General features: G+C 35.2%; 1 protein-coding gene across 1 annotated transcript; it reads left to right on the forward strand.

Annotated features, from left to right (window-relative positions):
- Positions 1–7,216: 7,216 nt before the first annotated feature.
- On the forward strand, positions 7,217–23,097 carry ccr6a (chemokine (C-C motif) receptor 6a). The gene is made up of 3 exons (XM_066712236.1): positions 7,217–7,366; positions 19,572–19,663; positions 20,486–23,097. The coding sequence occupies exon 3, from the start codon at positions 20,504–20,506 to the stop codon at positions 21,599–21,601; it is 1,098 nt and encodes a 365-aa protein (XP_066568333.1). The 5' UTR covers positions 7,217–7,366; positions 19,572–19,663; positions 20,486–20,503; the 3' UTR covers positions 21,602–23,097.
- Positions 23,098–23,459: the final 362 nt, after the last annotated feature.

Genomic DNA, 23,459 nt, shown 5'->3' on the forward strand with positions numbered 1-23,459 from the left:
TTTAGACACCTTATAATTTCTTATGAACACAGACACGAACACAGCTAAATACATTCCCCAGGTAAGTAATTATTTTAAGTGTAACACCAAATTTGAAAGATCCTTGAATCCTCTTAATATTAGCATTTAACTGGTTGTGCTATATAAGTACTATGCTTGTATCTTGTCAAGGGCAACTTACAACTATTACAGTACATTGTTTTCTACATACTATTACCCATTTATACAGCTAGGTTTATATTGGAGCAATCTAGGTAAAATACCTTGCTCATGGGTACAACCAGGGTTGTAGGTTTTGTTTCAGAACTGGGGGGGACATGCATTTTGAGCAGGGGAACACTCAATATGTGGGGGGGGGCACATGTCCTCTACACCTATTGAGCCGGGCTTACATTAGGGGGGGGCAATTTAACATTCTCAACATTGAGGGGGATGCTCATGGATTGAACCCTACCTGCTTCTGCACACTGCTGCCTTTACACTTCCACTAAGATACAATTTGAAATGGCTTGAAGAAAGACAACATACATTGCTGATGGACACTATAATCATGGAAATAAATAACCAGCCACATAGTGTGCATTACTCTTCATCTTGGTAATTTAATTTACCCACCAATTATGGAAAGGTGTACATTAAAGAGAAAAGTGGGAGACACACTTATTTGAATTACTGCTAAATACCTCCACTGTCATGCAAGCTTACACTAGCTAAAGCACATTTTCAGTAAGCATGCAATCTTCTGTAGTGTACAATGTGGCTGTGGACATGGTGACTTCATTAAAACTGAGCTGGCACCTTTCTTATCACACCCATTCCAGTGGACGTAAATGTTTTGCAATAGGAATCTAGTAAATGTAAAATGTTTCTCATTCTCTACAAAGAGATGGGTGAGAAGGTATAAGCAATTATATGATTGCCAAAATACATTATTGTAGTACGAGAGCTACATGAAAAAATAGGTACCAACACTTTATCTAACAATAAATGCTGTTAAGCATTTAGATTATTTTAGGTCAGAAAAGTGCAAATCACTGATAAGATCTTGAGGTGGAAATGCACCACATTCCCCAACTGAATGAAAACCACAGAGAGTTGTGGGAGTTTATTGTACTTGTTAAAGTAAAAACTTGTCCTTGTGTGACTAAGTTCTAAAAACTGCAAATTCTAAAAGCAGGGCCCACCTGTTTTTATCTCTTTATACTTGTGCGTCATGTGCTTAAAACCATACTGACCAAGAGGAACATCAAATTAGAGATTTACTCATCAAAAGAAGAGATATTATTTGTGGTTTAAAACAAATACTCTGAGCCTTGTTACAGACCTGGAGCTTGGTCTGGGAACATTCAATTACTGTTTATCATTTAAGGACACCTGCAGTTCCCTTAGCTTGAAGAAACCTTTGATCTCACCATCAAGTCATACTCTGTATAATCTAGGTCACTTTTTATTTCATAGCACAATTACTTGCATTTACTGTTAATAATCCAGTTATAACAATCCCCAAGATAAAAATGTATATAAACAAAACAAAAATCTGAAAATGTGTTACTGTTCATATATTCATTGAATCTACTAAGAAATAGATCATCAGATAATAAACTATTTATTATATGCTTCTTAACAGTATTACCTAACAGTTTAACAGTTCTGTCAACTTATCTGTGTAAATGTATGCATTACCTAGTTGTTAGCTCTAAGATCTTCAAAAATACTAAACCAAATGCAAATTGAATTAACCACAAAATAAAGATACAAAGTAAACATACACCGTAATGTTAATGCAATTTTATAGATCCTTTTTGACATTAATTGAATGAAGAAATAATGTCTTTATTTAATTAAAGCGCACAGCGTTCAAAGGTTGTATACATGGATAGTGAGCTGTCCTACAACACAGATTAAATAATTTAACCACAAAGTAAGCTTATTCTTCGTCACCAGCATTATTTTTGACCTGCGAGAGACCACCACCAGAGGGAACTTTCTGATCTCCTTGCTGCTGTAAAAATTATATTGCCTGGAGAAGAGGCAATCGTTATTATTATCATTTTTATTTCTTGGCAGACACCCTTATCTAGGGATACTTACAAAATATAAGCACAATACAAAGTGCAAGAATACAGTTCAGTACAAAGCATCAAACATTACAATTTAAATATACATTATACAAAGCAATTCAAAGCATGATACATTTTACATTTTATTCCTAGGCCTTAAGCTATGGACTCCTATAACAATCAGTTTTACTTTTTCTCTCCTCCATACCTAATGTTGGTTTATTTTATTTTAATGTATTTATTTAATGTATTTATTTTGTTGTATGTTTACCATTCTGTAAAGTGCTCTGTGGCTACCTTGCGAAGGGTGCTATACAAATAAAAATCGATTGATTGACTGATTGATTGATTTGGTCATTGTACAGCATGGCACAATCATCTCAGGTTGAAACCCATCTGATGTACGCACATGAAAGAGGTATTAATTACTTCTCTAAAATAACAAGTGGGAACTTACATGCATGTTACTTCAGATAACAAATAAAAAAAAAGTGGGCTGGGGGTTGGGGGGAATGTGTTTTATACTCCACGTAATGATTGCTAATGCTACATACAAGCTGCCAGGAACAGCACTCTCCCGTACTCACTCCTCAGAAAATATTGGGGAAAAAAGTGGATATGAAACAGGACCTCCTGCAGTTCTGATGATACTTCATTGTGATTCTCTCTTCTAACAGTTCTGCATTTCTGTGAGGACAGCACAACAGTCCTTTATTGTTATGGCACTGAAGTGCAAAACACAAATGCAAAGACAAAAATACAAAAAGAGAATCAAAAAAAGCAGGACGCAAATGCAAGAGGAGAAACAAAAAGCAGAAAGCAAAAGGAAGAACACAAATGCAAAAACAAAACCAGAAACACAAAAACAAGAAACAACGCAAAAGGTAGATCACAAAAACAAAAAGAAACAAAAACAAAAAGCAGAAAGCAAAAGCTAAAGGAAGAACACAAAAACAAAACGACAAACACAAAAACAAAGATTTTTTTTGAGTTTCTTCATCCGTCAGCCACATTATTTCGAAGCCCACCCCTGTTATGGGCAAGCTACACACCCACACAGGACTGAAGCGCTGCTATTGATCAGCAAAACGAGAAACACAAATGCAAAAAGAGGAACACAAAAACAAAAATATATTTTTATTACAGAAATGCGTCATCTAGAGTCCTACCAATAGAAAACGTGCTACACGCCCACACAGGACTGAAGGGCTGCCATTGGTCAGTGTCACTGTTTTCTGCTCTGTGCAAGAGAAGCGCCTGATTTCAAGTGTAAGTGTTGATGCAGGTTATATTACAGGTTAGAAAGTGGTGTTAGCCTACTTTAAGTGTGTTAAGTGTGAGTTAACAGAAACAACTAAACACAGGCATAAGAAGACTGATTTCACATTAGTGAAGAACTTCATGATTTTATTAGCTGAACACTATAACATTACAGTTCACACAATGTGGGTCTGTGTGTGTGTGTGTGTGCGCGCATACATATAATACATATGAGGACAGTGTTCACTGTAAACACTGCAGGAAACACACACATAATTGGAGTTAAGCTCTCTGTTTACAGTGTTTATTTCTGCTATTAAGAGTGATTTGGTCCCAGAGCTGGTATTTTTGCATTCTATATTAACAAATATAGGTCTTGATCAAGATATGAAATTAGCCTACAGGACCTACATTTGTCGCTCTATACAGTACACCTCCACTTATTTGTATTTTGTGTTTTTAATAAATGAAGCGAGAGTGACATTGAAAATAATGGTAAGTCCAGGAGCGGCTGATTTCCGGGTCTGCATCACTGCTATACTTTAAACTGAGCACGTATCTCGTGCAAAGAGCACAGCGCAGAGAACAGCGAACAGAGACGCGGACCAATGGCAGCGCTTCAGTCCTTCATTGTGATTCTCTCTTTTAACAGTCCTGCATTTCTGCGAGGACAGCACAACAGCCCTTTATTGTTATGCTTCATTGCGGAGAGACTTACGGTGGCCCTGAAGTGCAAAACACAAATGCAAAAAGAAAACTGCAGCTGCCAAAAGAAACAGCAATTGCAAAAACAAAAACACAATGTGCCATGTGCATGGCACTTGCTTTAAGAAACACTTAAAGTAGGCTAACACCACTTTCTAACCTGTAATATAACCTGCATCAACACTTACACTTGAAATCAAGCGCTTCTCTTGCACAGAGCAGAAAACAGTGACACTGACCAATGGCAGCCCTTCAGTCCTGTGTGGGCGTGTAGCACGTTTTCTATTGGTAGGACTCTAGATGACGCATTTCTGTAATAAAAATATATTTTTGTTTTTGTGTTCCTCTTTTTGCATTTGTGTTTCTCGTTTTGCATCTATGTTCCTCTTTTTGCATTTGCGTTCTGCTTTTTTTTTTGTGTTTCTTTTTACATTTGTGTTCTGCTTTTTGTTTTTGTTCTTTTTGCATTTGTGTTCTGCTTTTTGTTTTTGTTCTTTTTGCATTTGTGTTCTGCTTTTTGTTTTTGTTCTTTTTGCATTTGTGTTCTGCTTTTTGTTTTTGTGTTTCTTTTTGCATTTGTGTTCTGCTTTTTGTTTTTGTTCTCTTTTTGCATTTGCGTTCTGCTTTTTGTTTTTGTGTTTCTTTTTGCATTTGTGTTCTGCTTTTTGTTTTTGTGTTCCTCTTTTTGCATTTGTGTTTCTCGTTTTGCATTTATGTTCCTCTTTTTGCATTTGCATTCTGCTTTTTGTTTTTGTGTTTCTCTTTTTGCATTTGTGTTCTGATTTTTGTTTTTGTTCTCGTTTTGCATTTATGTTCCTCTTTTTGCATTTGCATTCTGCTTTTTGTTTTTGTGTTTCTTTTTGCATTTGTGTTCTGCTTTTTGTTTTTGTGTTTCTTTTTGCATTTGTGTTCTGCTTTTTGTTTTTGTTCTCTTTTTGCATTTGTGTTCTGCTTTTTGTTTTTGTGTTTCTCTTTTTGCATTTGTGTTCTGCTTTTTGTTTTTGTGTTTCTCTTTTTGCATTTGCGTTCTGCTTTTTGTTTTTGTTTTTCTCTTTTTGCATTTGTGTTCTGATTTTTGTTTTTGTTCTCGTTTTGCATTTATGTTCCTCTTTTTGCATTTGCATTCTGCTTTTTGTTTTTGTGTTTCTTTTTGCATTTGTGTTCTGCTTTTTGTTTTTGTGTTTCTTTTTGCATTTGTGTTCTGCTTTTTGTTTTTGTTCTCTTTTTGCATTTGTGTTCTGCTTTTTGTTTTTGTGTTTCTCTTTTTGCATTTGTGTTCTGCTTTTTGTTTTTGTGTTTCTCTTTTTGCATTTGCGTTCTGCTTTTTGTTTTTGTGTTTCTCTTTTTGCATTTGTGTTCTGCTTTTTGTTTTTGTTCTCTTTTTGCATTTGTGTTCTGCTTTTTGTTTTTGTGTTTCTTTTTGCATTTGTGTTCTGCTTTTTGTTTCTGTGTTTCTCTTTTTGCATTTGTGTTCTGCTTTTTGTTTTTGTTCTCTTTTTGCATTTGTGTTCTGCTTTTTGTTTTTGTGTTTCTTTTTGCATTTGTGTTCTTTTTGTTTTTGTTCTTTTTGCATTTGTGTTCTGCTTTTTGTTTGTTTCTCTTTTTGCATTTGTGTTCTGCTTTTTGTTTTTGTGTTTCTCTTTTTGCATTTGCGTTCTGCTTTTTGTTTTTGTTCTCTTTTTGCATTTGCGTTCTGCTTTTTGTTTTTGTGTTTCTTTTTGCATTTGTGTTCTGCTTTTAGTTTCTGTGTTTCTCTTTTTGCATTTGTGTTCTGCTTTTTGTTTTTGTGTTTTTCTTTTTGCAATTCTGTTTTTCTTTTTGTTTTTCTTTTTTCATTTTGCAATTGCGTGTTTCTTTTTGCAGTAGCGGTTTTCTTTTAGTATTTGAGTTTGCCCTTAAGGGCCACCGTAGAGACTTATTCATGTCTACAAATGTGTGAAATCTCACAGAAATGGTTTCAAAGTCTCTAGATCACACTTCACCTGACCCTATAGTCTACCTCTAGTAACAGCTCTGTGCACTGCAGAAGTGACAAGACCTGCTTGTTTTCTAAAATGCTCAAAACAAGCTTATTTCCAGATGTTTGCATGTAGTAGTTTAAAATAAAAAAAAAACTCTTCTGGTGTCCTCAGGTTGACATCCTCTAAATTTAGAGCTAAATGTGCTGAGAAAAAGAGAAACCATTGAGCACAAAGTATTGCACCTTTTATTAACTACAAACAGAACTAAATTAAAATAATTTAAAACATTAAGGAAAGTGTTTTTGTGGCATACACATGAAACTGAGCTACTCACTCACTATTATCAAAGTCCAGTTTGAAAAAAACAAACATTTATTTTTGTAAATAAAAGTGGACTGGTCTCACTTCCAGAAAGGTGACATGTATTTCATTGTATAAATTGTTTAGCCTAATACACACATCCTTCACAGACCTATATACTGTATCACTATCATCAACATCAGCCCATATCGATCTGATCGAGGCTAGATGAAGGCCTCCCTAAAATTCAGTTTTCATATCTTGGTATCCATTCAATAGCTTCCCTTCTCTATATTTGATTTGTTCTTCTTGTGATATCTTGTGACTTTGCCATTTTAACATTTTCACTATTTCAACAATGTCACATATTTTCTTTTGTTATTGATCCATTAATTTATTTTTCTATCTCTTTGTGTCATACATCTTTCCATTCTTCATGTTGTCCACGGTTTCTGTATTATTATTATTGCATTAAGTAACCAGGTTTCACAGCCATAAGTGAGAACTGGTAGTATGCATTGATAGAATACTTGTCACTTCAGGCAAATGGATAGATTTGCTTTCAATAGTTTGCTGTTTCTTACATTTTTACTGTGACTCTATTACACAATAAGTATAATTGTAATCCCTTCTATATGGGAAATCATAAAAGGAAGTAGTCTAAGGTAACGTTTATTTTATAGAAAATACTTAGTGAGATTTTCCAGGAACAGGATAGTAATGTATCTTGTATGGTTTCTCCCAAGACCAGAAAATCCAGGTTCAAGGGTTAAAGGGTATGTTGGCAGGCTAAAAATCAAACATTGAGACTTTGAACAAACATAATAGTATCTGCTATTTTGTCTAATTCTAAATGGTTTTCCCCCTTTCATTCAAAAAAGGAGGAGCTGAAAGTCCTCGTAGTGCTGTAACACAGAGAAGGAACTGAAGCTGTACAGATCATAACTAATTAGACTTCCTGATGGTTGCTTGCAGGTAAAGTTCTTCAGAAGTTTTTTCTCAAATCAAAACCACACAAAACTGCTTTTTAGCCACCTACTTTATAAACAGAAGTCAAAAGATATTACCAAGAAATCCTGGGTAAGTGTTCATTTTAACTTCTGCTGGTTTGGAATACAAGATAAATACACATCTGCATTTACTATATGTGCTATAATACTAAACATACACTGTAGTAAATTCTAAATATACACTGAAAATTAAAATATATAAGAAAAGTGCAAGTGTAGCTTAATTCTTCCTATTTCTACTTATAAATTCAGTGACAGTACACACTAAGGTTTGGTCTTCAATAGCCCTGTGTCTATATGTGGAATAGCATTACTACTATTTAGAGAAGCTATACAATTTAGGGGAGAATGACATAAGTAGAGCCGCACCATTTATCCAGGAAACCAAACACAAAATGAATCATTTGACCACAGATTTAGAGTTATAAAGGTTATTAATTTCACTGAATATATGATGGGGAGAGCAAAAAAAGCTAGGTCCAAAAAATCATTTTTTCTATGGCAGGTGATTTTATTGTGTTTGGTGTCATTATTCATGTATTTGAACAGAAGCAGATATGTTTTGGGCAGGATGACTCATTAGTTAGTGTCTATATATGCCACAGTATGAGGTCATAAACATGGCTGTGGGCTTGAGCTGCTGTGTAAAGCAATTTTATCAAAATGGTGGTTGTGGGGTGAAACGTGCCACTTATGTTAAGCCACTTATGATACTTACATCCTGTTAATTGTTAATTGCTAGATACAATGTTTTGTGGAACTGAGGGTGGGGGGGGGGGGGGGGGGTGGCTCTCTTAAGAAATAAAGAACATTGGAGTGGACTGGACATGCATAGCAAAATCAGCAATATTATGCAACACTGGCACTGTTTTTTGTTCATGCTGCTTATCAAAGTTTCAAAAGATGGCATTTTGTGTTAAATCAACTCAGTGAATCAAGCCCTTACATGCACAGTTGAAGACATTAGGAGAACTGTATATTTGTGTAGAAAACATTGCGTGCCAATCTTGTTTTCATATTATGACCACTCATGTGATTATGCTTTTATTTGGCTGCATTTAAATGACAACAATTATGTGTTTTGTCAAGAAGCATTTACCGCTGGTGCTGCAGTAATTGTAGTCTACCAACAAAAAAACTAAGCTTAAATAAGGAACCAAACCTAGAATAGTGTGACTTGGCTGTATATGGAACATAGACTTTGAGTGGCTGAAAAAGCAGTAGTTTGGTGTCTAATTCTATAAATATGTTAGGATTCAATGTTAAATTCTGCAAGATCTATTAATGTGACAAAATACATGCATTATGAGATGGTTTTCAAAATGGCCTGTTTTAACACCACATGGGTAGAAATAACAAAGAAAGAAAATCGAAACTGACTATTCCTCCCTATTTTAACAAACAGGTTCCTCTATTTGTATTACCCATTTAAATTCAGATTCACATTTAATCAGTTTAATCAGTAAAGTTTTATTTCCTAATTCTGCACTTCTGTGAAATATCAAGCTGATAGTTTTCTTACAGTGGTTCAAAATTGAAGGTCCAAAAATACCCGACCTCAAAATAAGATATGCATGATTTAATTAAATGAAAGGAAGTGGTTTATTAGTGCTAATTAAAGCTTTAAATGCAGGTGTAGGGGATTGAAATAAATATAGCAAACTCGTCCAACACGTAGGCTACTGCAATGCCCTTTATTTTATCCAAAACAGGGTTCAAATTGCGGGAAATTGAAGGTGTTCCCCTTTAACAGCAATGTAAAAATCGAGGAACCGAGGAGGAATGCCTTTCCTTTTTGGTTACAAAAATACAATTCTAATCTTTATATGATTTTTTTTAAATAGGTGAATGAGAAAATCCATATGTACAGATACATTACACTGCCTATTTCCTATACAAGATGTAGGGGAGCACAGGGTAAGTAGAGCCTGTGGATAAGACAGCCCACCCCATGGATCCAGGCAACCAAATATAACATTTTATCAAAATGGTGGTTGTGGGGTAAAATGTGTTACTAGGCCTAGGACAAATTGAGCCACTTAATTATCAGGATTACATGCGCAAATAATTTACAGTTTAATCCATATATGTACTCAAATGGAATTTTTAACATCACAGAGCATATTATGCCATGAGTATATAAACACAAAATACAGGGGTTCAATCCCCTTGGAGTATCTAGAAAGGTGCAGCCAAGGAAGTGGTAGAAGTCCATTCAAGCATTGGCAAGGGAATAGACAGAATGACACTGAAGAAATGTATTGATTAACAAGAACGAGGTGAAGTACGAAGAACAGACTATGGCAATGTAATCAATAAATGGAGTCTGAACTTGCAGAACACTTTCATGGACTAAGTCACATCAAAAGCAGATGCACAACAATCTGTAGTATACATAGCCATCATTGTCAGATAAGATATTTCCCTTGCCCTAGTAATAGCAAATGTACAAATACCCTGTTCTCCACTCTCCAGTCATATGTGCCTGACTAGGCTATCATTATTTGGTAATTGCAAGACATTGTTTGAACGTCAATTTGTTGCATAACTGAAATGTCATAGAAGAAAGATCCATGTTCCAGCTACAGACCTGTTTTATCTATGCTGAAAATAAGTGAAATGTTAGAAAAATAGGATTTGTAGGATTATTCTTACATAAAAGGTAAATAATGCCAATAAGTGTCTTTTACACTTGTGTTAATAGTGTAACACATAACACATTTCTAATAGTTTACATTTGTTCATAACTCAATTACCAAAATGAATAGACAATCATCGCAAGTATTTTATGTAGATCAGTATACTAGATTTGTATGTCTAGTTTTAAAAACTGAACTGCTACTGTTATTTCATCACAGGTCTCTCTAAATATGTTGCATGGTACAATATATAGATGGAAAATGTAGGTTTTCCCTGTCAAGTATTTTGAATTGACCAAGATACAATTTGGATTATTTTATAAGAGTGCTCATAATTATGTTAGATTCAACCGATAAACCCAGCTAACACACAACATTGCCATAACATTGTGGCAACATTGTGTGTTAGCAGGGAGATCGCAAATGAGTAGCATACAATATGTGAATTTCTGAAGCAGTGTCATGTAATTATGCCTGAAGTCAAATATCACTCATCTGTAGTTTGGCTTCCATTACAGTACAGAATAAGGTGCTTAGTCCAACCAGTAATTGAATAAATGTTATTTTGCTGTCTATTTTACTCTTGATTCCAGTCATTTGTTTTAGTTTTGTTGAAACAAATTATTTAATAATGATTTTAATGGCAAAATTCTTGGGGATATAAAACAGTGGATGCAGTTTAACTTTATTACACTTATTAAACTTAATTGTGACAAGTCAGAAATAATCGGCACTAAGTCACTGCTTGACAAAGTAGATGACTTTTGCCTAAAAATCTATGGATTTCATGTAAATGCATCCCCTTCTGTAAGAAATCTTGGAGTAATTTGTGACTCAACATTATCATTTGAAGCTCACATTAACAACGTTACAAAAGTATTGCTTTTCCATCTTCGTAATATAACCAAGCTTTTGTTTCATCCAGACTTGACTTCTGCAATGCTTTGCTGTGCGCTGTGTCTGCTAGACTTCTAAAGAAACTCCAGTATGTTCAGAATTCTGCAGCACGGGTTCTTATTCACACACAGCCGTGGGAACACATCACTCCTGTACTGTATGACCTATGCTGGCTACCAGTAAAATATCACATTCATTACGAGATCTTACTGATGACCTACATCACCCTTAATGGTTTAGATACATGTCTGAGTGACTTGTTGAACTTGTAAGTTCTTTCCCATCAACTCAGGTCCATCATTGCTGATGTCCTTCAAAGACAAGATTACGCACTATGGGGTCAGAGCTTTCAGCACTGTTGCACCTCACTTGTGGAATACTCTCCCTTAGAGTGTCAGAGATTCCGAGTCCGTAAGCATACCTTTTTAAACTGTCTTTTCATGAACTCCATTTGAATTAATGACACTACTGCATTGCTATACTCTTATGCATTTATACTATTGATAAGAATATTGATTCATCAACCCCTCCCCTGCTTGACCCTGTCATGTTGACCTTTAAGGGGACATAATGTTTTCAAATGATTTTTGGAAGTAATACATCAAGGGTTCCAGACAAACCTCATCTAAAATATACCAATACGTGTGGTGTCAATAGCAGATCTTAATTGAAGATAATTTTGAACTTTTCTGACTGAAAAGCACCAAAACCAAACTTGCCAACTTGCTTTGGTTAGTAAATGTTTACGTAACTAGAGTTTCCCTAATTAATGTTTTACATATGAGTACTCAGTCCTAAACTGAGGTTAAAAAATCATAAAAAGCAGACTACATCTGCATTAGTTCTACAAATGTATGGACATTTTGGTTTACACTGAAAACCAGATGAGGTGAGAGTGGCCTCAATGTCAAACAGCAAAAGGAAGAATAAAGTGCTTCCCACAAAGAACAGCTGTTATTATTGTCTGTCTTCAGACAAAACCTGAGGGACCACAGAACTGAACTACGATAGAATTTGTTTATCAGACAGCCCAACTTCACGGAAAGACAATAATGTATAGGCTATATTATATAATAATAATATACAAACATTGTAGGCAATAGCTACATTACATCAATCAAATATAGTACAATGCTGTCCATCTTGTCACTCAAACATGTATCGAACCATTCGGTTCTAAAGCAGTGGACCGCCTATGCTTTTATTTGCATATAACTGGCACTGTTCGACTGTACTGTGAAGGACTAAATACTTTCCTTTCAGTCGTTTATGATAAATGACGTAACTTTTTAACTTTTTTTTTACTATCTTCTTTTACAGGACAAATAGAGTTCCTAACAGATTACTGGCAATTATGGTTACAAAATTAGGGAAAACACCTATATCACAGAATGTATTTGTTTGATTTGCCTTGCCCACATAGATCAACTCTGTCCCATGGTATACAAAACAAAAAACAAAAAACATTCTGTACAAAGACTTTCCAAAATACAGAACACAGGCAATGAAATGTGTACTAATTATATATTAGAGTCTGACGTAGGAATGTTTTTAATTCTAACTTTCCTAGCCTATATTATACCACTGGCAAAATCTTCAATCCATACTTCACACACTTGCAAAAAATACTTACACATTCTCTATCCGGTGGTCTCTGTATATCGTCATCAAAACAGACAAAACACCTATACTAAATACCACATTTAAAGATAAATATTCATAGAGGCATTCTTTGGGGAAGGAGTACAGACTTGTTTAGATGCATATCACCAACAGAAAAGATTTTCAAATAGTCATTCCAGAAATTTGACAACAAACAGCAAGTTCCAACTGCATGTACTATGATACAATATACTATACAATAAATGTTAGTTTTCACAGATATCTGTAAGGCACATCGACACTACAGTACATCACTAAGAGGACATGAGACAATCATATGAATTCAGCACTTCAGATGAGACAAATTGAGTAAGTTATCATTATAACATTATAGAGTGATAATGCTAACCATTAAGTGCATTATAAGTGTATGTGTGTTCTTGAGAGTATTTTTCTTTTCGGTATTATTTATTTATTTATTATTAGTGGACACCCATACCTAGGGAAACATACATTTTTCAAATATATTAGTTATTAATCAGGACAGCTACTGTATTTTAGAAACTTACGTAAAGGCAATTATTACATTTTAAATTGTAGTAATATGTAAAGCATGGAACAAAGTACAATCTAACAGACTTAAGCCTCCCAGCTATAATGACTGGAGCTAAAGATAAGATCACTAGTAACTTGTTTCCAGCACTGATGCAGACAGACTACTGTCTCCTCTCATTTTGAATTCTTTCTGTATATCTTTTTTCAGTAAGGCAGCTTTGGTCGTCTGCGTGTACTGTCATTTATTCAAACCACGTCCGCTTTTTTGTCTTTTCACAATAGAAGAACACTAATCCTAACCTGACTTTCTTGCTATTTTGCTTCCAAAGGATTATGGCAGATACTTTGTTCTGAAATAAATGCTCACCTCAAGACCAAAAGACCCAGAGTGTGACTCAAAATACCGCAAGCTGTTTCTGTTTTGCTCAGATGAATGCTTAGGTCGAATGTAAAATTACCACCAATTAAAATGCAGCTGTGACTCTGAAAGAGGGGGCTGTAATATCACTATAGCACTTTAGTAGAATTCATGTTAACATTTAAAAGAGCCAATAGGCCAACTCTATGGACTCACTTGCCAAAAGATAAATGAGCAAAAGTAGGCAGACCGTTTACAGTTTCTGCTAAGATGCCTCTGCATAAGCCTAGCACTTAGTGGGCCACATACATTATTAAACAAATGCCCATTGTAAATGCATAAGTATAGTAGTTTGCTTGAATCATTGCCTAACATTACAGTTTAAGGGAAATTTGCATATATTTGCTGACAGGGTTTGGGGGAACACAAACCGTGTGTGATCCTGCTTTCCAGGAGAGAAATTAATGTAACAACAATAATAACAGTGCCAGAAGTGAATGTTTTTATGATGGCTTTGAAGTTCATTGACTCCTCTCATCTTTACCTGTTGATTCCTGAATGACGTGCTCATCAGACCTTGTTATTAAAGTCCTTTAAAGCACAAATAGATCATCAGATTTCCCAGGATCATGACACACAACAGCTCAACAGCTGACTATATAATTTAGGAAGTATATGCATTATTGACAAATGATTGGGAGGATTGTTTTGGATACACCTAGTTGTGAAACAGAAGTGATACTCAGGAAACAAAAGGCCAAAAAAGGAACAAAAACTGGTTTGATCTCTTTAAAGTATTATACACTCACCTAAAGGATTATTAGGAACACCTGTTCAATTTCTCATTAATGCAATTATCTAACCAACCAATCACATGGCAGTTGCTTCAATGCATTTAGGGGTGTGGTCCTGGTCAAGACAATCTCCTGAACTCCAAACTGAATGTCTGAATGGGAAAGAAAGGTGATTTAAGCAATTTTGAGCGTGGCATGGTTGTTGGTGCCAGACGGGCCGGTCTGAGTATTTCACAATCTGCTCAGTTACTGGGATTTTCACGCACAACCATTTCTAGGGTTTACAAAGAATGGTGTGAAAAGGGAAAAACATCCAGTATGCGGCAGTCCTGTGGGCGAAAATGCCTTGTTGATGCTAGAGGTCAGAGGAGAATGGGCCGACTGATTCAAGCTGATAGAAGAGCAACTTTGACTGAAATAACCACTCGTTACAACCGAGGTATGCAGCAAAGCATTTGTGAAGCCACAACACGTACAACCTTGAGGCGGATGGGCTACAACAGCAGAAGACCCCACTGGGTACCACTCATCTCCACTACAAATAGGAAAAAGAGGCTACAATTTGTACAAGCTCACCAAAATTGGACAGTTGAAGACTGGAAAAATGTTGCCTGGTCTGATGAGTCTCGATTTCTGTTGAGACATTCAGATGGTAGAGTCAGAATTTGGCGTAAACAGAATGAGAACATGGATCCATCATGCCTTGTTGCCACTGTGCAGGCTGGTGGTGGTGGTGTAATGGTGTGGGGGATGTTTTCTTGGCACACTTTAGGCCCCTTAGTGCCAATTGGGCATCGTTTAAATGCCACGGCCTACCTGAGCATTGTTTCTGACCATGTCCATCCCTTTATGACCACCATGTACCCATCCTCTGATGGCTACTTCCAGCAGGATAATGCACCATGTCACAAAGGTCGAATCATTTCAAATTGGTTTCTTGAACATGACAATGAGTTCACTGTACTAAACTGGCCCCCACAGTCACCAGATCTCAACCCAATAGAGCATCTTTGGGATGTGGTGGAACGGGAGCTTCGTGCCCTGGATGTGCATCCCACAAATCTCCATCACCTGCAAGATGCTATCCTATCAATATGGGCCAACATTTCTAAAGAATGCTTTCAGCACCTTGTTGAATCAATGCCATGTAGAATTAAGGCAGTTCTGAAGGCGAAAGGGGGTCAAACACAGTATTAGTATGGTGTTCCTAATAATCCTTTAAGTGAGTGTATATTGCCACACTGAAGTGTTTCTGAAGTGAAGAATTAAAAAAAAGTCAAATCTATTAGAAAGTCTTGGAAAATATATTTTAATTCAATATTTTAATATAGTGGCTCTCAAAAGTATTCACCCCCCTTGAACTTTTCCACATTTCATTGTGCTACAACATGAAATCAGAATGAATTTAATCAGGAGTTTTTGCCACTGATCAACACAGAAAATGTCCATAATGACAAAGTGAAAAATGTAATCTGCAAATTGTTCTAAATTAATTACAAATACAAAACAGAAAATAATTGAATGCAGTCCCAAGTCCTGTTTGCATTTATTATCCCTAGCATTTTCTCAGTCTAGTTTCCTTTTCTGCTTCTTTATCCCATAATCTTCTCCTTTTCTAAGAGACAATTCTCTGTAACTCTCTGTTAAAATCATCGTTTTTAATAATATATAGTTAATTCAAATATTTGTAAATGGCTAATAATTCTGATAATAATAATAATAATAATAATAATAATAATAATAATAATAATAATAATAATAATAATAATATTCTTCTTCTTCTTCTTCTTCTTCTTCTTCTTCTTATTATTATTATTATTATTATTATTATTAATAATAATAATAATAATAATAATAATAATAATAATAATAATAATAGTCTTAAGATTGATCAAAAAGGCATAAGATATGATTGAACACAGATTCCGAAATACAGATTTTAAAATCTTTCTTGTCTTTTTTGTTCAAAGCACATATCGCTCAAGATTTCAATCACAACAATGAAGTGGATCGTAAAAAATGTCTGAACATCATGATCACAATATTGTTTCACTTCACTTTCCTCACCTCTGCATTAGGACTGCAATGCAAAGCTGCATTACAATGACAAATACCTTTAGTAGGTTACCTGGCATTACATAGGAAAGAAAAATCTAATTGAGGATGTGGTTGGGCATGTCACATTCATGTAAAGAGCACAGAGGTGCACTTTATTGCAAAATCTGACGTCAGCATGTTTGGTCTCATTTTATTTTACTGAGGAAGTTTAAAATGCTTGGGTAGCAATATCTTAGCATGATATACAGTTCCAATACAAAGTATTCTCACGTTTATTACACAATGGTATTTTGGGATTATTTTATTAAAACAAAAACCCACCAGCCTATGCTTATTTATCAATTACATCAGTTTGTTAAACATCCATTTAGCCCGCATTCTAGTTGGCTGTCTTACATTAAGACATAAAGTTTGTTTGTTAACTTTGGACTGCCACTCCTTTGAGTTAGAGGTGGCCAACCCTATTCCAAGAAGCTACAATCCATCAGGTTTTAAAGGTCTTTCTAAATCAGCAATAATTGAATACCTTGCAACCATGGTAATTGTGCCCAATAAATACAATAATTGATACAATAAAGAACACAAGACACCATGGCTCTTCAGTTCCAAGGTCCTGATTTAGAGTTTACAATATACCTGGTGCCTTCTGTAAACAGCAGTGATAGCCATTGCCAGATGCTTATTGCTTACCTAACAGGGAAAAAATAGGTTTTCTTTCATGACTTTTAATAATTATAATACAAGTGAATAAACATGCATGCAGTACTAAAAATAGGTTAATCCAATTAATTCTCAACAAAATGTAAAAGGAACAGCAGCCTATTAGCTTCATTTCACTCAATTGTATGTCATAGAAAATACAATTATTGTACACTTTATGATCAGATGATAAATATATACTTATATAATAGGTACAATGGTACACAAAAACAGGGTGCTATTGCTTATTTCCCAGATATGTATATTGCATGCCATATTACAGAACTCAGTTAAGAGTTTAATTCTTCCTATCAATGAAAGCTCAATTTAAAAAGATTTTCATCAAGCTTCATTCCTGTATCTTGTATCTGCTGTTGTATTCTTCATTTCAACATCAAGGATAACATTATAGTATCAGAATACGTTTATAAAGAAAACAAAACATTTACTATAAACTGTTAAGGAAGATGTTGGTGCCTTTTCTGATGGTCATGGTCCTATGTTGTTATGTCCATTAAATTCACAGTAGGTATGTCAACTCATTGGTTACAGAGAATCATTAGAGGCATCATGCATGCACAAAAAAGGACATTTTAATAGCAGAAGTTAATCTTTAGATAAACTAGGTACTCATTATTTTAAATGTGCACAACTGAATAACAGACATTAGATTTTCACATACAAGAATTCAATAGACAAAATTAAATGAAAAGACTCTCAAGGATAATTAAAGGACAGCTTAAAAAGTGGTAAACTTTCCTCAGAATGAGGAATAATCACAAATGCTACCATTGTAGATATGCTATGGATATCTCATAGTTTTAGATTAGTAGATTACAACTGAGAATAAAACTTTCTGCTTTTAAAGGGAAGTGTACTTTAACAACATAGGAAGGACCCTAATGAGATAATATCAATTATGTTTTGAAGATTGTTTTTCAGTTTTTACGGCCCCAAAAAAAAGAAAGAAAACGATAAAAGTGGGTCAGATTGTCATGTCTTAGTCAGACCCAATATGAGACACGAGAAACTGAGGTATACAGGTCTCAGCAAGAGAATGCATAACCTAGTTTTTTGCAGCAAATTTCCTCTGCTTTGCTAAAAGGCGTACGGGACAGCTTTCAAAAACATTTCAATACTGAAATACAGAAGTTGCTCCACTTCATTGGAAGAAATAATATGAATATCTATCATTATGATATTGATACGTGAGAACTGAATTTACTAGTCAATAGTCAATTCTTTCTTGTGCCTGAGCAGTATCTCGTTCACTTTGGAATTTAATCTTACTTTAATCTTACTCTTACTTCCAGAAAATACCATGTGTCATCTTTGCATCAGAGCAAAAATAGCTGTGAACACCAAAGAAAAGTCAGATATCAGATATGTGTAACGAACAGGATAAAGGCATCTTAGAATAAATTGTGCACAGTGGATTTGCGAGTAGTGAGAGCAGAAGATGCCTGATACTCAAATACTTAAAAACAAAAAAAATAATATGAAATGACTAATACAAATGTATGCAAATGGATAACAAATATTGTGTAGAAGGTGTCATTTCAATCTAAATGACAAACATTGCAAAGCAAATTCTGGATTAGAATTTAAATGTTCTGTTAAAGGTGACTATATGTATATAACTAATTATAGGTTATACAGTTAAGGCACTATATGCTAATAATGATGAAAGTTCTAAACAGAAATTAATCTTTCTCCTAAAAGTAACACCTTTTCAAAGTCTGTTGGGTTGGTTTTCTTTTTATTCTGGCTGAAGGAGATATTTTTTAACAACATCAAAAAGAAACTTCAGCACTGAAAGTAGGGCAGCGACAAACAAGCACTTTGTGTTCAGAACACCCTTTCACACCCTTTAAGGTCTATTTTGTAAGAATGCTTTTCTGCAAAGTACTTAAAACACAAAATGAGGCAGTACATTTAATTATCAGTCTAAGAACAAACTAAGATTTCATTTTTCACTGTTGTTGATTTTTATTTTTATATTACTCGTTTATACTATTAATTTTATTTTTATTTTGATGTTCTTGCATAGGATGTTCTAGGAGAGGAGTTTAAGTCCAAAAACTTGGAGATTGTGGGTATAAGAACTTCATCACTTGCTGACTCTGGGCAGTGTTCACCACCAATAGTGCAAAATTGGTACACTATTGGTGGTGAACACCAATGGGAAGGGAATGGATATTCAGCTTCCCCCCCTTTTTCAATTTTCAAAATTCAGTGCCATCAGTGGAGATTGCAGTGTGGAGAGAACCAAGTGACCTGTCGACATATAAATAATAATAATAAAAATACTACAATCTGTTTAAAACATGTCTTTATAGACCCTTACTGTGTTACCTAAATTAATTTAAAGGGCCAGAGTCACATACCAATGCACATGAAGAAAGAGCATGTCTGCATGGGCCCAACGTTAACAAATGCTCCCTAAAATCTTTTTCATTCCAATAGAAAGACAACTTAATTTTGCCAAACAGTTGAATGTTAGTGTTGGAGTTGGACACAAGGCTTTACATCCGACTCAGGGAAATATTATAGGTTCTTCTTGAAGTGGAAGCTGGCTGATTAACAGTTTAAAAACTAAACTGTACAATAGGAAATAAGGTTATCTTATATTTCATAATTTAATAATGTAATATATTTTTTTCTGTTCAACAGTCTTCCTAATTCAGATTAAACACCTGGGTTATCATAGTAACCTCTTACTACCCAGGACCAACCCTGTGATAACAATTACGCATTGAGATCAGGTAAGATAACAGCACTGGAAGATGTAACTGAAATACCTTTGCAATACCTTTGCATAGCCTGAATGGTAATCAAGTACATACAAATACAAATAAAATAAATTAAATTTGATGAATACAAATGACATTGTATCACTGTAACTACAGATAGTGGAGTCAGAGCTGTACTTCAGTGAGCCTGTATCTGATTATTTCTCAAAATGACTGGTGTTTGTTACCAACACATGAACTAGAATAAATGTATAAATGTTCAGGCTTCTGTTTTCTGAATCTAATTGTCTACTGTATTCCACTGAAATTCAATAAACATTACTGAGAATGAGCAAGATCCTTTTCATTCATATTTTGTAAGACAGCTTTCAGGACTTTATTTTCAATTTGTTGAAAAACAAATCTACATATATGTCATAAATGATTTTGATGTATCTGATTTGTAAAGGCATAATATGTTGCATGTGAACTAAGATCATTCATTTGAAATGCTGATTTTGGCAGAATTACCTTGTGGATTATTTTGTACAAATGTGAACAATGAACTTGATGTGCTACGCTGAGACCTCTGTTAAAACAAATCTACCAAAACAACTTGTCACGTGTGGATGATCTTGTGTCAGACTGTTTGCTTTCTATAGAAACACTCCCAGGCATAAAACAAACAAACTTTGGCAAAGGTTATTTCCGCACTTTTTTGCAAAAGATTTACCTAAACATCTTAAATGTATCTTTCATTTTGCTGTTTTTAACATAAGGACACAAACACAAAGACACAAAGACATTTCTACATTCACAGAAAGATTCATGTAACATTGTAATTGTTTTTTGCAGGAGATCAACACTGGAAAAATGGCTGACTACAACACCACCCCTGACTATCTATATGATTATTATGATGAAGCAGTTTCTCCCTGCAGCATGCAGGAGGCCCGTGAAATGCACTCAAATATAATAGTTTATGTGCAGTCAATTATATGTGTACTGGGCCTGTTGGGCAATGTATTGGTCATCGTCACCTATGCCTTCTACAAGAAGCCAAAGTCCATGACTGACATCTATCTCCTTAATGTGGCCATAGCAGACATACTGTTCGTTGTAGCACTTCCACTGATAATATACAATGAACAGTATCAATGGCACATGGGGGGATGGTCATGCAAACTGCTCAGGGGGATTTATAGTATTAATTTATACAGCGGCATGCTACTGCTCGCCTGCATCAGCAGTGACCGCTACATTGCCATTGTTCAAGCCAGAAGATCTTTCCGACTCCGCTCGACAACGCTGGTCTACAGCCATATCATTTGTTTAGCTGTATGGTTATTTGCAGTTGTTGTGTCTGCTCCTACTTTCATATACAGTAACATGTACCAAATTAATACAGTTAGCAACCAAATAGAAACCGTCTGCGAGAACAGGTTCACAGACAATAATACAGCACGACTGTTCAAGACTTTGATCCCAAGTACACAGATCACGGTTGGCTTCTTCATTCCACTGCTCATCATGGTTTTCTGCTACTCAAGCATCATCTGCACTCTGCTACGGGCCAAGAACTTCCAGAGACACAAGGCTGTGCGCGTCGTCATGGCAGTGGTGGTGGTGTTCATTGTCTGTCACCTGCCATACAACATCACCCTCCTGGTTTACACAGTGGTAAAATTTGACACCAATAGGCAATGTCAATCAGAGCAGATGTATACAAGCATCATAAGTATCACGCAGTGCCTGGCTTATTTTCACTGTTGTCTTAACCCTTTTCTGTATGCTTTTATCGGGGTGAAGTTTAGGAACCACTTTAGAAAGATTATGCAGGATTTGTGGTGTCTGAGCAAGAAATACATTTACGTCAGACGCACTTCTCGGTTCACATCAGAGGTCTATGTCTCGACTCGAAAGACCAGTGAGGTGTCCAATGCAGAAAATGCTTCATCTTTTACAATGTGATTTTACAATCTTTTACAACGTGTCGGCAGTCTGCACTCATGCTCACCCCATTCTGTAAAGTTTGAACGTCTTTCTGGTATTTGCCCTATTTAGAAATCGACGGATATATATTTATTTTAAATTGTTTTAAATGTTTAAATGTTATAAACTGGCAAATAAGAAAAATAAGGAATAAGTCTGAAAAGGGGAAGTTTAGGAATGAAAGCTCCTCACAAAATTGCATTTGGAATCAGACTGAAAACGCATGTGCAGGGAGAAACAATGTAAACAAAATTCACTCCTTAGAAGAAATCAATAATCAGTGTGTTGTAAATTCCTCTTGTAAATATACAGTATAGGTTTAAGATCAGTTTTGTTCTTCATTTAAGCACATCTCCCTACATTTTGATATCCTGTTAATAGTTTTGACGTTTTAGGATGTGCTACATTTCTGATTACATTTAAGCAAAGACAATGACCCTTTTTGCATTTAGTACACATTCAGATATGTTTTATCTGATAACATTTTTTAAACTATGACTATGTAAGCACAGGCCTTTCTCCAATCTTACTATCCCTGTTAATTACCCCCATTTGTGGACTGGTTAGCTGCTGAACTTGGCTCTGCTGCGCTGCTCCAATATGCATGCTGGCACGGCTTTTCCACTGCTGGAACGGAATGCCTACAGTCCATCTAGCACACCAATTGGATGATTTGATGCAGGTGATGCAACTAACCCCATGAACCTGTGGGCGCCAGAGAAGTCACAGAAGTTCCTTGTGTGCAGTGAACTGAATATTCCTCATCCTGCTTCCTCCCACTTCCCTGTGTGCCAGATAGCCAATTGTACACAGGCCCCCTGGGAACTCCTGGCCAAAGCTAGTGATGGCATGAACTGAATTTCAGATGAGCCTATTGGACACACCCTGCAATGTGGAGTGCTTCTACTGCAGGCGGCACTTGGGAGTCCAGGGTCTTTAAGCACTTTTAATACCAATGTCCATGACATGATTTCATAGGTCAAGTTCTGTACCACTGTTTAAGATACAGCCTGTGAGGAACCCACACTGCTAAATTCCAGCCAGAATACAATGATCAATGAAGAAAAGCTTTTTTGTGCAGTAAAAACCTGACCTACATTTCAACAGGATAATAATTCCTGTTACACAGTATAAAGCACCCTAAGCTGGACTGGACAGGAAAAGATTTAGTCAAGGCTTACACAGAGACCTGATCTTAATCCAGTGTGGGGACAAAGTGGAGTTTACAGTATGTTTAAAAATGCAGTGATGCCCATCAATTGGCATAGTTTGTTATGGCTCTCTTGCTGGATGTCAACCTAAACCTGAATTCAGACTGGACTAAAATTATGACATAACTGTGTTCTGTAAATACTTCTACTTCTTCAGAAAAGTCACTCAAATGTAGAGAAGTCACTGTGAGCCAGAGAGTTTTTCTTGCATTTATTTTTTTTAAGTGAAAAAATATATTAAAATAAAAATCTGGATAGAAAACATTGTACTTTCAAATTGGACGTTTTCTTTTTTTTGTTTTAATATAAATTTACTTTACTATTTCCTGTGTAACCTTCTGATGCTTGTAAACAGAATATACTGTTTTCATTTAAAAACTAGTACTAAAATGTTCATATACATTAGTCTTAATATTCTACAAAAGTGCAATGAAATATATACTATATACATACACATTAACACATTTCAATCAAAAAATTATGTCAATACAATATTTATTAGAATGGAGATATCCTATATAAATAAAAGTGATTTCATTGTTCTTATATCTTTAACATTGTAGCGTAAGGTACACTTATAAATTTCAATTAAATAAGTGAATTTACAGTATCACCTTATCACGAAT

The sequence above is a fragment of the Amia ocellicauda genome, chromosome 1 (genome assembly GCF_036373705.1).
Source record: "Amia ocellicauda isolate fAmiCal2 chromosome 1, fAmiCal2.hap1, whole genome shotgun sequence".
Lineage (NCBI taxonomy): Eukaryota > Metazoa > Chordata > Actinopteri > Amiiformes > Amiidae > Amia > Amia ocellicauda.